The 14,549-nt window shown below is 41.0% G+C and overlaps 1 protein-coding gene across 2 annotated transcripts in view; it reads right to left on the bottom strand.

Annotated features, from left to right (window-relative positions):
• Positions 1–9,613, bottom strand: part of TBC1D15 (TBC1 domain family, member 15) — a 79,776-nt gene extending 70,163 nt beyond the window's left edge. For both annotated transcript variants that reach the window (XM_006871611.1, XM_006871612.1), the window contains exon 1: positions 9,573–9,613. In XM_006871611.1, the coding sequence (XP_006871673.1) occupies positions 9,573–9,602 (30 nt within the window). In that variant the 5' untranslated portion in view covers positions 9,603–9,613. The remainder of the gene's footprint in view (positions 1–9,572) is intronic.
• Positions 9,614–14,549: the final 4,936 nt, after the last annotated feature.

Genomic DNA, 14,549 nt, shown 5'->3' with positions numbered 1-14,549 from the left:
CAAGGGTGTAAATCTTTACGGGAGTAGAAAGCCTCATCTTTCTCCCGCAGAGCAGCTGGTAGTTTCGAACCACTGACCTTAAGGTTCGCAGCAAGATTCGTAACCACTACGCTACCAGAGCTCCTTTATATATATATTAAATTAATACACGGAGCCTTTGACAATCCACAGATAAATGTGATATTTTCCTAAAGCCCGAGACTAAAGGTTGCAAGGTTAAACCTTTCTCCAAAGGATTAACTAAAAATATCTTAGCTACTTCTCGGTTCTTTGTTCTATAGACAAAGAACCCATCCTCCCTAATCCTTTTCCAGGTGCAGCCCATTCACCTGGGCTTCTAGAGTCCTCCTGAAAACCTGGCTCAGGAAGCCGAAAGAGCGGGACTCCACCCAAGCTTTTGTCATTATTCTCACCTTCCCCCAACTTAGCTCAGGGCCTATAGATATGTTAATTGGGCCTGAGAATCCAAGTTGCTGGCCTGGGATTCGAACCAGCGAAGAACAATGTAAAGTTAACTGAATGTCTGGAAAAGTACTGATGTTAGCTGTACCTTGCCTGAGTCCCTCCCAGCTTAGTGTGAAACTCCTCCCCTAAATAAAAGGAAGGCGCAGAACGAATCCCGGTGCATTACCACTGGCAAGGCATTACGACTGGCAAGGCGTGCGTTTCAGCATGCAGGGTGCACAATCCAGCCTTGCAACCATACTGCCTGTTTAGCTAAAATGTTCACTATGCAGGATATTACGGCCTTCGTGGCTGAGATGTTTGCAATGCAGGATCTGCCTGATGCCAGTCCAGCATTCACTCTGGTTTCGGAGTGTCTCTTTGTGTCTCTCTTTGTCTCCTTCTGTGTATTCTTGATATATATGAATCGCCATCAGGTATCCTCTCCTCATGAACCGAACCCCTATGTCGAGGCGGGTCCCCGACAAATATCACACAAAAGTAAACTTTTATTGAATTCAAAAAGGACTGCAGCAGTACATTAACAAGGAACCGTCAGAAATTCAAGCCTGATTCAGAAGACGGCATGAAACAATAACTATCACAGATAGTATAGAAAACAAATATCATGTTGACAACCAAATCTAATCATAACAACCATCATGTTAAATGTAGTTGAAAAAACTCAACGAAAAAGAGCAGATTGCCAGACTGGATAAAAAACTAGACTAAAAATATAAAGTTGGAAAATATATCATGCCAACACTAATCAAAATAAAGTTTGAATATACATACATAACAGAAAACTGAAAGGAGTCATAAGGGCGCCCTTCCACTACAACGTGGGGAAAACAGATTCAAAGATAATATTTTATCGAGTCCAAGTAGCTGTTGTTGCTAGATACTTTAGAGTGGGCTCCAACTCATGGCAACCCTATGAACACTGCTCGGTCCTGCGCCACTCGCACAATTGCTATGTGGGAGTCTACTGTCACTACCACTGTGTCCATCTCTTTTACACTTACCCTCCACTTTACCAAGCACCATGTCTTTCTCCAGGGCCTGCTTCCTCCTGATAACATGTCCAAAGTACAAGATGAAGTCTCGCCATCCTCTGGTTGCACTTCTTCCAAGGCAGATTTGTTTGTTCTTCTGCAGTCCATGGTAGTTTCAATATTCGTCCTCAACACCACAATTCAAATGCATCAATACTTCTACCTTATTCACTGCACAACTTTCACATGCATATGAGGTAACTGAAAAATACCATGGCTTGAGTCAGGTGCACCTTAGTCCTCAAAGTGACACCTTTGCTATTGAACACTAAAATTTTGCGAAAGATTTGCTTAATGTAGTATGTCGTTTGATTTCTAGACTACTGCTTCCATTAGTGTTGATTGTTGTTGTTGTTAGGTGCCATCGAGTCGATACCAACTCATAGCGACCTTATGCACAGTATAACGAAATACTGCCCAATCCTGGGCCAACCTCACTACTGTTGCCATGCTTGGGTCCACTGATGCTGCCACTTGGCATATCTATCTCATTGGGGGTCTTCCTCTTTTTCTCTGACCCTCCATCTTATCAAACATGACATCCTTTTCCAGCGACTGTTCCCTCCTGACAATGTGTCCAAAGTATGAGAGATGAAGTTTGGCCATCTTGGCCTCTAAGGAGTACCCTGGCTGCACTTCTTCCAAAACAGATATATTGGTTCTTTTGGCAGCCCATGGCACTTTTAGTATTCCCCTCCAACACCAGAACTCAAAAGCATCAATTCTTCTACAGTCTTCCTTATTCACTGTCTAGCTTTCACATGCATATGAGGTCATTGAAAATACCATGGCTTGGGTCAGGTGCACCTTAGTCTTAAAGCTGATATCTTTGTTCAACACTTTAAAAAGTTCCTGTGCAGCAGATTTGCCTAATGCAATACATTGTCTAATTTCTTGACTGCTGCTTCTGTGAGTGTTGATAGTTGATCCAAGAAGAATGAAGTCCTTGACAACTTCAATCTTTTCTCCATTGATAAGAATGTTGTTTATTGGTCCAGTGGTGAGGACTTTTGTTTTCTTGACATTGAGATGTAATCCATACCGAAGGATGTGCTCTTTGATCTTCATCAGTAAATGTTTTAAGTCCTCTTCACTTTCAGCAAGCAAGGTTGTATCATCTGCATATTGCAGGTTGTTAATGAGTCTTCCTCCAATCCTGACGCCACGTTTTTCTTCACAGAACCCAGCTTTTCGGAATATTTGCTCAGCATACAGGTTGAATAAGTATGGTGAAAGAATATAACCTTGTCGCACACCTTTCTTAATTTTAAAACATTCAGTGTTCCCGTGCTCTGTTCGAACAACTGCTTCTTGGTCCAGGTACAGATTCCTCATGAGTACAATTACATTACAGTATTACAGTAGGGCTTTATAAATTCAAAACACAAGAAAAACATTAGTAGTCCCATCTCTCTCACTCTGTTGTTGTTAGGTGCCATCAAGTCACTTCTAACTCACAGCAGCCCTCTGTGCTGTGGAACAAAACACTGCCCAGTCCTGTGCTAGCCTCACAATTGTTGCCATGTTTAAACTCATTGTTGCATACACTGTGTCAATCCATCTCACTGAGGGTCTCCCTCTCTTTCATTGACCTCTTCTTTATACAGAGCTTCATGTCCTTCTCCAGAGACTAAACCCTCTAGATAACATGTCCAAAGCACTTAAGACAAAGTCTCACCATCCTTGGCTTCCACAGTGCACACTTCTGTACTTCTTCCAACACATATTTATTTGCTTTTCTGGCAGGCAGTCCATGGTATATTTAATATTCTTCTCCAATGCCATAATTCACAGGCATCACTTCTTCAGTCTTCTTTATTCATTGTCCAGTTTTCCCATTAGAGGCATGTGAAAATACCATGCCTTGGGTCAGGCGCACATTAGTTTTCAAAGTGATGTTTCTGTAGTTCTAAAGAAATCTATTGCAGAAGATTTGCCCAATACGTCATTTGATTTCTTGACTGCTCCTGGCTTGGGCATTGATTATGAATGAATCCAAATACATTAAAATCTGTTTATCATGATGCTATCTATTGGTCCAGTGATAAGGATTGTTTTTCTTTATGCTGAGGTATAACTCATACTGATTGAGTCCTGGTATGGCACTATAGGATAAGCATTGGACCGCAATGTCGAGTTATACAATTGGGTCGGTGGTTCAAACACCCCAGCCATTCCTCAGAAACCCTATACAGGGTTGCTATGAGTCTAAGCCTACTCAACAACAACTACAATCCACACCGAAGGCTGTCGTCCTTGATCTTCATCAAGAAGGGCTTCAAGTAGTCTTCACTCTCAGTATATAAGGTTGTGTCACATCTATCACAGGCTGTTAATTAGTCTTCCTGCAAGTATGAAGGTTTTCTTCTTCATACAGTCCAGGTTCTTGGAGTATTTACTCAGTATACAGATTAAGTATGGTGAAAGAATACAATCCTGTCGCAAACCTTTCCTGATTTTAAACCACACTGTATCCTCTTGTTCTATCTGAATGACTAACCCTTGGTCTATGTACAGGTTCTGCATGAGCAAAATTAAATGTTCTAAAATTGGCCACTCTTTACAATGCTATCCATAATTTGTTATGATGCACATAGTAAAAAGCCTTTACCTCATCAATAAAACACAGTTAAACATCTTTCTGCCAGCCTCTGCTTTCAGTCAAGATGTCGCTCTAGTCCCCTGGCATTTTCTCTATCTTTTTGTTCCTTTCTCTTCACTGAACTCTTCACTGAACCACACATCAGGCTATCTTCAAGTCAATTATAGTCAGTCTACAGATCTTCGCAATATAAACAATAATAAAATAGCATTTCTCATTTAGACAACTTAAAGAGGCCCTCGACTGCTATTGTGAACATTTCCCTTCTGAAGAACTGAAGTGCATGAACTCTAAGGACAGGATCTATTTGACGTAGCTTCAATGCCTAACATGGTCCTTGGAACACATTGTTGTTGTTAAGTACCATGGAGTTGGTTCCGACTCATAGTAACCCTGCACAGGGTTTCCGAGGCTGTATATCTTTATGGGAGCAGAACACCTCATCTTTCTCCCGCGGAACAGCTGCCAGTTTCGAACTCCCGACCTTGAGGTTAGCAGACCAATTCGTAACCACTATGCTACCAGAGCTCCTTAGGTGCTTAATAAGTATTTGCTATATAAAGGAAAGTAAATTGTAACCATCATGGGAACTGGTATCATGTCAAAAAGTATTTCAAGCAATCTCCTCCCCCTTTCAGTGATTTCAAATTTAAGGTAAATTCAACTCATTTCATAAATTCCACTCTGTTCATTTCTATAGGAAATAAGATGGCCTTTGCTGGCAATGACCCTTATTTCTCCCCTTAGTATTCACAAAAGGAAGTCAATCTTCTCCATTTGGTTGGCTATTAAAACATATGGTTCTACCCTTATACAGCATCACAGAATAGCTGAACTCCAAAAATTAATTATAGTTTACTATCAAACAGGAGTCCTGGTGTGGCGCTGTGGGTTAATACGCCAGACTGCAAAGCCATTTGAACTGCAGAGTCAGCAGTTCAAGCTCAGCAGCTGCTCCTCGGAAACCGGAAACCCTATACAGGGTCGCTATGGGTCGGAATTGACTTGATGGCACTTGACAACAACTATCAAACAAACCTACTCTCAAAGCTCACCTAAGAGAAAAAGTATACATGCAAGACAAAAATGTACCCTGGATTTTGGCCAAATCATAAAAAAACTGAATTTATCATATTGGTACCCTATACTTAAATACAGTTAGTTTTTCTGTAGTTGTAATTTGAGTTCCAGCTACCTTTCTACTTTTATTTACTTTCTCTTTGCCTTATTTTCCCTTCCATTTTTTTTTGTTTTTTAAATCTAACTATGTGCCATTTGTGAGTAGCCTTAATTTCTTTGTGGAACAGTACCAGCATCAATAAACATGCAACTATACACAAACCAACACTAACTTTAAATCTTAAGAGCATCTAATATACAACTAATATTTATTTAGCACCTACTTGATGCCAAGCACTAGGCTACAGGCTTTGCCAGTAGTAATTCATTTAATCCTCTCTCGGAAACCCTGTACAGGGTCGCTATGGGTCGGAACCGACTCAACGGCACTTAACAACAAAAACAACAACAACAGGTCTGGTAGCATAATGGTTATGAATCAGGCTGCTAACCTCAAAGTCGGCAGTTCAAAACTACCAGCCGTTCCATGGGAGAAAGATGAGACTTTCTGCACCTGTAAAGATTTGCAGCCTCGGAAAACCTGTGCAGGGTCACTATGAGTCAGAACCGACTCCACGGTACTTAACAACAATAACTCTAAGAGGGAGTCCTGGTGTGGCACTGTGGGCTAATGTGTCAAACTGCAAGCTCAGCAGTTCAAGCTCAGCAGCTGCTCCTCGGAAATCCTACACAGGGTTGCTATGGGTCAGAATCGACTCAATGGCATTTAACAACAACAACAACAACTCTTAAGATGGAAATATAATTACTATCATCATTTTCCAAATGAGGATACTGACACACAGGGAAGTTGAAAAATTTGCCCATGATCACACAGTTATAAAACATATAACCGTATGTGGAGATAGGTTATAAAGCACTGGAGATAGGTTTTGGACTTAGAAACTCTGGTAGCATAGTGGTTACCAATCGGCTGCGAACCACAAGGTCAGCAGTTCGAAACTACCAGCTGCACCTCGGGAGAAAGATGAGCCTTGGAAATCCTGTGCAGGGTCGCTATGAGTCAGAACTGACTCCACGGCACATAACAACAACAAATAACAAGTCACATTCCATCTCATTAATGCCCCACTATGATGACTTTTCATTCCTCAAAATTATTAAATGACTTCGAAAGCAAGGTATTGTGGCACTGTGGGTTAGTGCGCCGGACTGCAAAGTCAGTTTGAACTGCAAGGTTGGCGGTTCAAGCTTACCAGCTAGCTGCTCCTCAGAAACCCTATACAGGATAACTATAAGTCAGAACCAACTCAACAGCACTTAACAACAATAAAAACAACAAAATAATATAACACTCACACAGCATCTTTTTTTTCTAATACTGAACCTATTTGTTAATCCTCATAAAACTACCACAAATTAGGAACTGTTGCCCCCACTTTATAGATGAGGACTGAAGAGATTAAATTACTTTCCTGAAGTACCACGTAGTAAGTGGAGGTTAGTTTTTGAAAACCATTTGCCTCCAAAGTCCACACACTTAACCATTACTTGCACTGATTCTCCTCCCTCCATCACTTTCTGACACTCAAAATCCAAAATAAACAAAAGAGAGTTATGACAAAATTAACTCCACATCCCAGATACCAAAACTAAAAGTTTCTAATTCAACAGATTTGGGATGTGGACCAATATCTGTATTTTTTTGTAAGTCTTATAGGTGATTTTTTTTTTTTTTAATAGCACTTGGTTAACATCTACTGCCCTGCATTTCTAAACTGAATTTAGCTGGACTTTTTAGGGGGTGATGATAGATGGAAGGATAACTAGAGAAGCATGAATATATACAAAGATGTGTGTGTGTGTGTATGTACGTATGTATGTATATATGAGGGGGCTTCAAAAAGTTTATGGAAAAGTGGAAATAAAAGATAATGAAATTTTTCCATGAACTTTTTGAAATTCCCTTGCATAGCTTCCCCCATTCCACTTTTCCAAAGAAATAAGATTAATAAGTAGGGAAACACAAGATAAAGTCAGAAAGGTAACGTAGTTCTTTATATTAATCAGCTTTGATTTGTATCTTAATAGCAAAAGTGGCAAAATAAAGGGGATTTTTTTGTTTGTTTGTTTTTATGTTGTTGTTGTGGTTTAGTGCCATCAAGTTGATTCTGATTCACAGTAACCTGTATAGGGTTTCTGAAAATCAACTGGTGGGTTTGAACCACTGACCTTGTGATTAGCAGTCCAGTGCTTATCCTGCAGCGCCACACCAAATGCATAAAAGCCATATTAGTGCATTTAAAAGGTAACTCCTGAGAAAGGAAACTGTAGACAAGAAGAAAAATCAGTCAAGAACACAAGAGTAGAGGTACAACAAAGGCGTAAACTGAGTAATTAAAATGATCAGTTATGTCGTAAATTTAAGAAACCTCTTTAAGGTAAAACTGGTAGGACTTGATTACTGATTACATATTGTCATTACAATGAATGCCTCTAAATATGTTTTTACAAATAATCAGGTAAATATTGGTGCCATTAAACCAGATCTGAACCTACTAAGGAAAAATAGTGGTTTTTGCTGGTGACAACAGTATTATTTGAGAGAGGGGTATATTTTGGCATGGAAAAGCAGATTCTGTAGAATGATGTGAATGTATGCGCATGAACTTGCCTTGAGTGATAGCAGAGTTATAAAATTTACAGCAATTTTTAAAAGTTAGAATATAAAAAGGAATCTGGAAGGAAGAAATAAGTTACATATTTCACAACTCTGCTTCATTACCTCCAGTCTTCTTTCAAAAGCAATCCTAACCTGAAAAGAAAAAGATTCAGTTCAAATGGAAATACCCCTTTTGAAAAATCCTGGACTGCATCCGTCCAGATAGAAAAACCAAACAAGATGACCTTCAAATATGCAGTGAATGAAGCAGAGTATCAGCATCCACCCTGAATATAAAAAGGCAAAAACTGTTAAGGGACATGAATATTTTTTTTTAAAGGGGTGGGGGGGACCAATCTAATTTAAATAGCCAATAAGTAAAAATATAGAGTCTTTTTCAAAAGAACTTTTATTATTTCTCATTCTAATTACATTAATACAAGACATAATGCACCACCTCTCTTCTTCAGACAAAAAAATACGAAACGGAAAAGTCATCACTACCCAATTTTCAAATGTCACTCTTCAGATTAACAGTAACACCAGGGTCATATTGGTTATTCTACTGTCTAGTCCAGTAGTCCATAAACCAAACAACAAATGCTGCCAAATAATTCAAAATGGTATGGGTGGGAAGAGGAGCAGAGAGAATATATGGGTGAAACACAAGGTACATTAAGGCACTATGCGGAGTAAATACTCCCTAGTGTTGGATGAGTCATCACCAATCTCAGCTGTTTACCAAATACACCCACACTGAGAAAAGCTGCCAATGGCATGTCACGAAGCTGAAGCCGATGGTCCTTACTAATAGGCTTAAGAGGCCTCTTCCGAACATGGAACATTGTAGTTCCTAACGAAGTAGGAGAGGATCACTGCCCACTTCCACCAAGCTACACCACAGATAAAACGACAGAAACATCACAGAGACGTCCTGAACAAATGCCTTTTTAGAAAAACGTGGAATGGCGAAAATCTATCTCCAGCTCCATAAATAGAAATATGCCAGGCTACTCATAACACACAACCCACTAAGCTGTCTGGTAAGGTGGATCCAATGAACATTTTCTAAGTATACAGAGGTACAACACCTACTCAATTCCTCTCGAATGGGGAGCGGCATAGTCAGCTTTACCGGAGAGCAGCAAAGAAGTGCAAGTTAAGTGAACGCGCCAAGAAGACTAGAGGCGTTGGACTCAGAAGAGTCCATATATGGGAAAAGTGAATTAGAATAAAAGGAACTAGGAAGCACCTGTCCTTAGAAAATATAATATGAATAAAATCTTGACATGGGGGCAGAGCAGCGTCGAGGCCTAGGTGGCATCGGGACACAAACCGGGTCTCTAGTTCCCAGCTCTGGTAGCGTAGTGGTTACGAATCGGGCTGCTAAGCTCACGATCAGCAGTTCGAAACTACCAGCTGTTCCGCGGGAGAAAGATGAGGCTTTCTCTCCCGTAATTTACAGCCTCGGAAACCCTGTACAGGGTCACTATGAGTCGGAACCGACTCCACGGCACACAACAACAACAAATTCCCAGGCTGAGCCGGCATTTTTGGGGAAACAGCTGACACCAGTAAGTCCTCCTCTCTTACTCTTCGCTTACATCTGCTATGAGCTATCTATGCCTACTGCAGAACAGTGTTCGCGTCCTTCCGCGACCAAACTTTAGGCAATAAAAGTCCCCCGTCCGAGAGGAAAGCAAGGGTGCCTCCCCAGGCCGTTACTTACCTTCCCGCTCACTACACCCGCCGCCGCCATGTTCCCTGCGCGTGCCTATGATGACGTACCGGAGCCTCACGTGGCTCTCAGACTCACAACAACATCCGGCAAAACTAGGAACGCATCCGGACGGGTAAGGGGCGGGAACGGCGGGTACGGCTCAGAGACGTGGGGTGGGGCGGGAGCCTCCCAACGCATGCGTGCAGAGTAGGTCTTGGAGGCCTCTGCGGTGACGTATTTGCCGCCGGACCGCGCGTGTGCCGATTTAATTTTTCTGGGCGGGAACCTGAATTGAACTGAATCTTAATCGCGCTTTTCTTGGGGTTGAGACTCCGAATGTTAAGCGGACCGCTTCAGCTTGTTGTGATGGGAAGAATACCATGTTAGGAGCAAGCAGGCATAGGACATAGGCACCCTCTATGCCTCTTCATCTGTAAAATTGAAATACTTGGATTGTGGTGCTGGTTAGGTGCGGTGGAGTCATTTGCGACTCATAGAGGCCCTCCACAGGGTTTCCGAGTCTGTAAATCTTTACGGGAGCAGAAAGCCTCATCTTTTTCCTGCAAAACCGCTGGTAGTTTTGAACTGCTGACCTTGAAATTAGCACCCCAATTCCTAACCACTACACTATCAGAGCTCCTTGGGCTGTGGTGAGGGTTAAAACCCTCTATCCAAGGCACACATACAGAGACGTTTTCCCACTGTATGTGTGGTTCCTGAATTTGAGTACGGTCATTGACCCTGAACAAGGTATTTTGAACTAAACTGCTATAAAACCACACCCTCGCTGTTCCAGAGTCCAGCACACATTCCTACACAGTTACTCAGTAGCTGTGTGGCTTAAACAAGTTTCTGAATTCAAACAAGTTTCAAAATATGAATAACCCATGGAGTAGTGGTAGGAACCTCCGATGTCGATGCATGTGTTCGTTTAAATATTAAGATACGCATGTGTTTTTTTCCTCCATATTATAAAAGAAACCAAGAGAAACATTGAATACTACCACTTGGTAACTCTCCAGCAAGACCTAGGATTCCCCTTGCCTCATAATAGAATAAAGGCACTTTTCACACACACAAAGCCTGAGGGTATTGAGCTGATTCTGTTACAGCATCCAAGAGTTAAGTTTGAGGCTAGAGTTTGCTTGAGGGTAATGACAATCCCAGGAAATAACAGAAAATGTACCTGTGAATATCAGGAACCTGGTAGGTAAAAGGGGCTGTAGGATCTTAGGTGGGAATTAAATGTCTAGCACCCTATGGAGACTGCACACCAGCCAAGATTCCAACCACAGCCAAGACACAAATTTGGCATAGATTCAGCAAAGCAGCCCACCTGCAAAGGAAATAGTAGACTTGGGAAATGAGTATATAAGTATCATGTTTAGATTTCATTGATGACTGTATGTTGATGTGTTCTCAAGAGTGTTCCTGTTGGGTGGGATTGAGACTGGAAGTGTGAGTGAAGTTGTCTGTTCACTGTGTAATGTAGTTCGGTGGGGTTCACGCACCTCCAGACTCCAGAGTGCAATGCCTAGTGCCCAACCCCAGGCAAAGCAGAAGCTGCAAAGTAGGGGGTGCCACAGGCCACTGAGCTGGCAAGGGTATGAAGAACAAGGGAGAACCTTCCTCCCCTTGCCATCCTGTCATGTTTCTCTAGGCCATTGTCTCAATTGTTGTTTCTGTGAAGTGTTATACAGCCCATTCTGACTCAAAGTGACCCTGTAGAGAGTTTCCAAGGAGTAGTTGATGGGTTTGAGCCACCAACCTTGTGGTTAGCAGTCCAATGCTTATCCTACAGTGCCACACCAGGATTCCTGTATCGATGTTGTTGTTAAGAACCATGGAGTCAGTTCCGACTCATAGTGACCCTGTGAAGGACTTCCAAGGAGCAGCTGATGGGTTTGAACTGCCAACCTTGTGGATAGTAGTCCAGAGCTTATCCTACACCCACAAAACCTCAAGATGGCCACACTGCTCCAGGCCAGGCAACAGCCCACCCATATCCAGGGCATAGTAGATATTTGGCTATGAATGGAGAATTGGATCTGAATGAGGAGAAAAAGATACAGTTTTGTGCCATATTGTTCTGACTCATAGCAAGCCTGCAGAGTTTCCGAAAAGCAGCTGGTAGGTATGAACTGCTGACCTTATGGTTTCAAGTCCAATGCTGATCCCATAGTGCCATACCAGTGTTGCTGTTATGTGCCGTGGAGTCGGTTCTGACTCATAGCATAGCAACCCTGTACAGGGTTTCCGAGGATGTAAATCTTTATAGGAGCAGAAAGCCTCATCTTTCTCCTGCGGAACAGCTGGTAGTTTTGAACTGCTGACCTTGCGGTTCACATCCCAATTCGTAACCACTACACTACCAGAGCTCCTTGCCATACCAGTACCTTCCCCTTAATCCATCATTCATACTCCCACCAGAGTGATCTTTCTGTAACATAAGCACAATTATATAAAATTCCCTGCTGAAAATCACTAATAGTTCACCACCATCTGTAGGGAAAAAGTCCAAACTCTTTAGTATACCACACAGGGCCCTTCGTGAACTGTCACTACCTACTATTTCAGCTTTATCTTCCAACTTTCCTCATTCAGACCCAATTCTCCAATCATAACCAAATATCTACTGTTCCCTGAATAGACCATGCTGTGTTCCAAGATTGTTTCTAACTGTAGCAGATTGGTTTAAGTTGGATTGTGGGGGGATCTCTGAGTCAGGCAGTGTATGATATTCTGATTGGCCAGATTTGGATCATGTGCCAACAGCTCCAGTAAAAATACATGGAATAAGGGAAGAGTGATTCCGCAGAGAAAAATCTAGGCACCATTCCAGAAAAAAAAAGAGTGTGGCTATTAGGCAAGCTAAAACAGACATCAAGTACAGAGACTCCATTTCTGTGCTCCCTTGGCATCCTGGTGTGGTGCTGCGGGTTAATGCACTGGATTGCAAAGTCGGTTTGAATCACACGGTAGGTGGTTCAAGCTAACCAACCTCTCCTAAGAATCCCTATACAGGGTTGCTATGGGTTGGAACCAACTCGATGGCACTTAACAATAACAGCATAGCATCCTAGACTCCTATCACAGAAAAATACTTGTTGGCTATGAACTGGGAACTTTATACCTGGGAAGGGCTTTAAAGATAACCCAGCTTTTTCATACAAAGAAAACACAAGTCTTTTAGAGAAAAGATAGGAACTATACTTTTCATCTTTGTGACCACCATATCTGATATTAATGCCTGACATACTAAACACAAAATCACAAAATGAAGGTCGATTGAATGATTTTATTTGAATCATTGCCCCATTTTTGAATGCCACAATTATCCTCTTTGTTGAAGAAAAAGAAACCTATTTTCCTTCTTAAAGACCTGTTTTCCTCTCAAAAAGAAGAAACAAGGTCAGGATTTCAAAGTGAGTTGTTCCAGGTTTTAGTTTAAAAAAAAAAAAAAATCAAACAACTGTAGCAAAATCAACCACATATAGCAAGTAGACAGAGTTTTCTAAAATAACACATATATAAATTTAATGTAGATAAAATCATTGACACCCACTACAACTTAAAATATTTACTGTTGTCATGTGGATAGGTAATTTTAGAATTCCTAGATTCACTGCATAGTAATTTACTATTTATAACTATGACTCATATGAATCATTTTAGAATTCCTAGATTCACTGCATAGTAATTTACTATTTATAACAGAAGTCATATGAATGCAAAAGAATCTTAATAATAAATTCCTTAAAGAAACTTTATACCTGGGAAGGGCTTTAAAGATAACCCAGCTTTTTCATACAAAGAAAACACAAGTCTTTTAGAGAATAATGACTTGCAGTAGTTACTAGCTACATTATGTCTAAATAGAGACTTCATTCCAGGTTCCTGCCTTAGTCAGCTATGCTATATTATCAGCTGAAAGTGATCAATCTTCTCTCTGAACTACAGTATTTAAGTGCCTGCTCAATTTAAATGTCTCCAACCTATATGTGACTGACTATTTGTCTTTGGAGTTTATCCCATGTGAGATTTCATCCAACTTTTCTATTAGTCTTTCATCTCTACCTTTCCTGAACTCTTACAACAGTAAGACTAGGACATTTTTTTCAAGCTTATCTATGCAAGGTAATGCCACAAAAAGAGCACAGTCTGCTGACAACCAAGAGACTACAAGATTACTCTCTGCAGACACTGGTCAGCTGAAGAAATCAGACTAATAGGTCCTGACAAGAAGGGTTTCCAGTCACATCATTCTAGTGTAGAAATCAAAAAATCACTAAGCTCCATCTTTATATCAGGTTTTGGTGACTATCTCTTAAATATGAACAGATAACCATAGAATACTCTCATTTTAAAAAGTAAGAACTTTTAACCGATAGGTAGAAATCAAAACCAATAACAACAAAAAAGAAAAGAAAACAATCGAAGGAAAAATAACAATGCAAAGAACAGAAAAAAAACCTTTAAAAAATTTTAATACATATCTTTAGAAAGAATAATTTGTTTCCATAAAACAAGATCAGAAAGTCACATAAATATTCAGAGAACCAAAATTAGCTCTTAGATATTAAAAATATAGTGTTGTTGTTGTAAGTGTTGTTAAGTGGGTTCGGACTCATAGAGATCCAGTATAGGGTTTCCAAGGAGCAACTGGTAAATTTGAACCGCCAACCTTGTGCTTCAAACCGACCTTGAAATCCTGCCCTTATCCTACAGCACCACACCAGGTGTCCAAAAGCATAGTTGTTGTTGTTTTTGTTGTTAGGTGCCATCGAGTCGGTACCAACTCATAGAGACCTTATGCACAGCAGAACAAAACACTGCCCAATCCTGGTCCACCCTCATTATTGTTGCCATGCTTGAGCCCATTGATGCTGCCACTTTGCCAATCCATCTCACTGGGGGTGTTCCTCTTTTTCTCTGACCCTCCACCTTACCAAACATGATATCCTTCTCCAGTGACTGGTCCCTCCT

Source organism: Chrysochloris asiatica, unplaced genomic scaffold, assembly GCF_000296735.1.
Source record: "Chrysochloris asiatica unplaced genomic scaffold, ChrAsi1.0 scaffold00170, whole genome shotgun sequence".
NCBI lineage: Eukaryota > Metazoa > Chordata > Mammalia > Afrosoricida > Chrysochloridae > Chrysochloris > Chrysochloris asiatica.
This window is presented reverse-complemented; position numbering and strand designations above follow the sequence as displayed.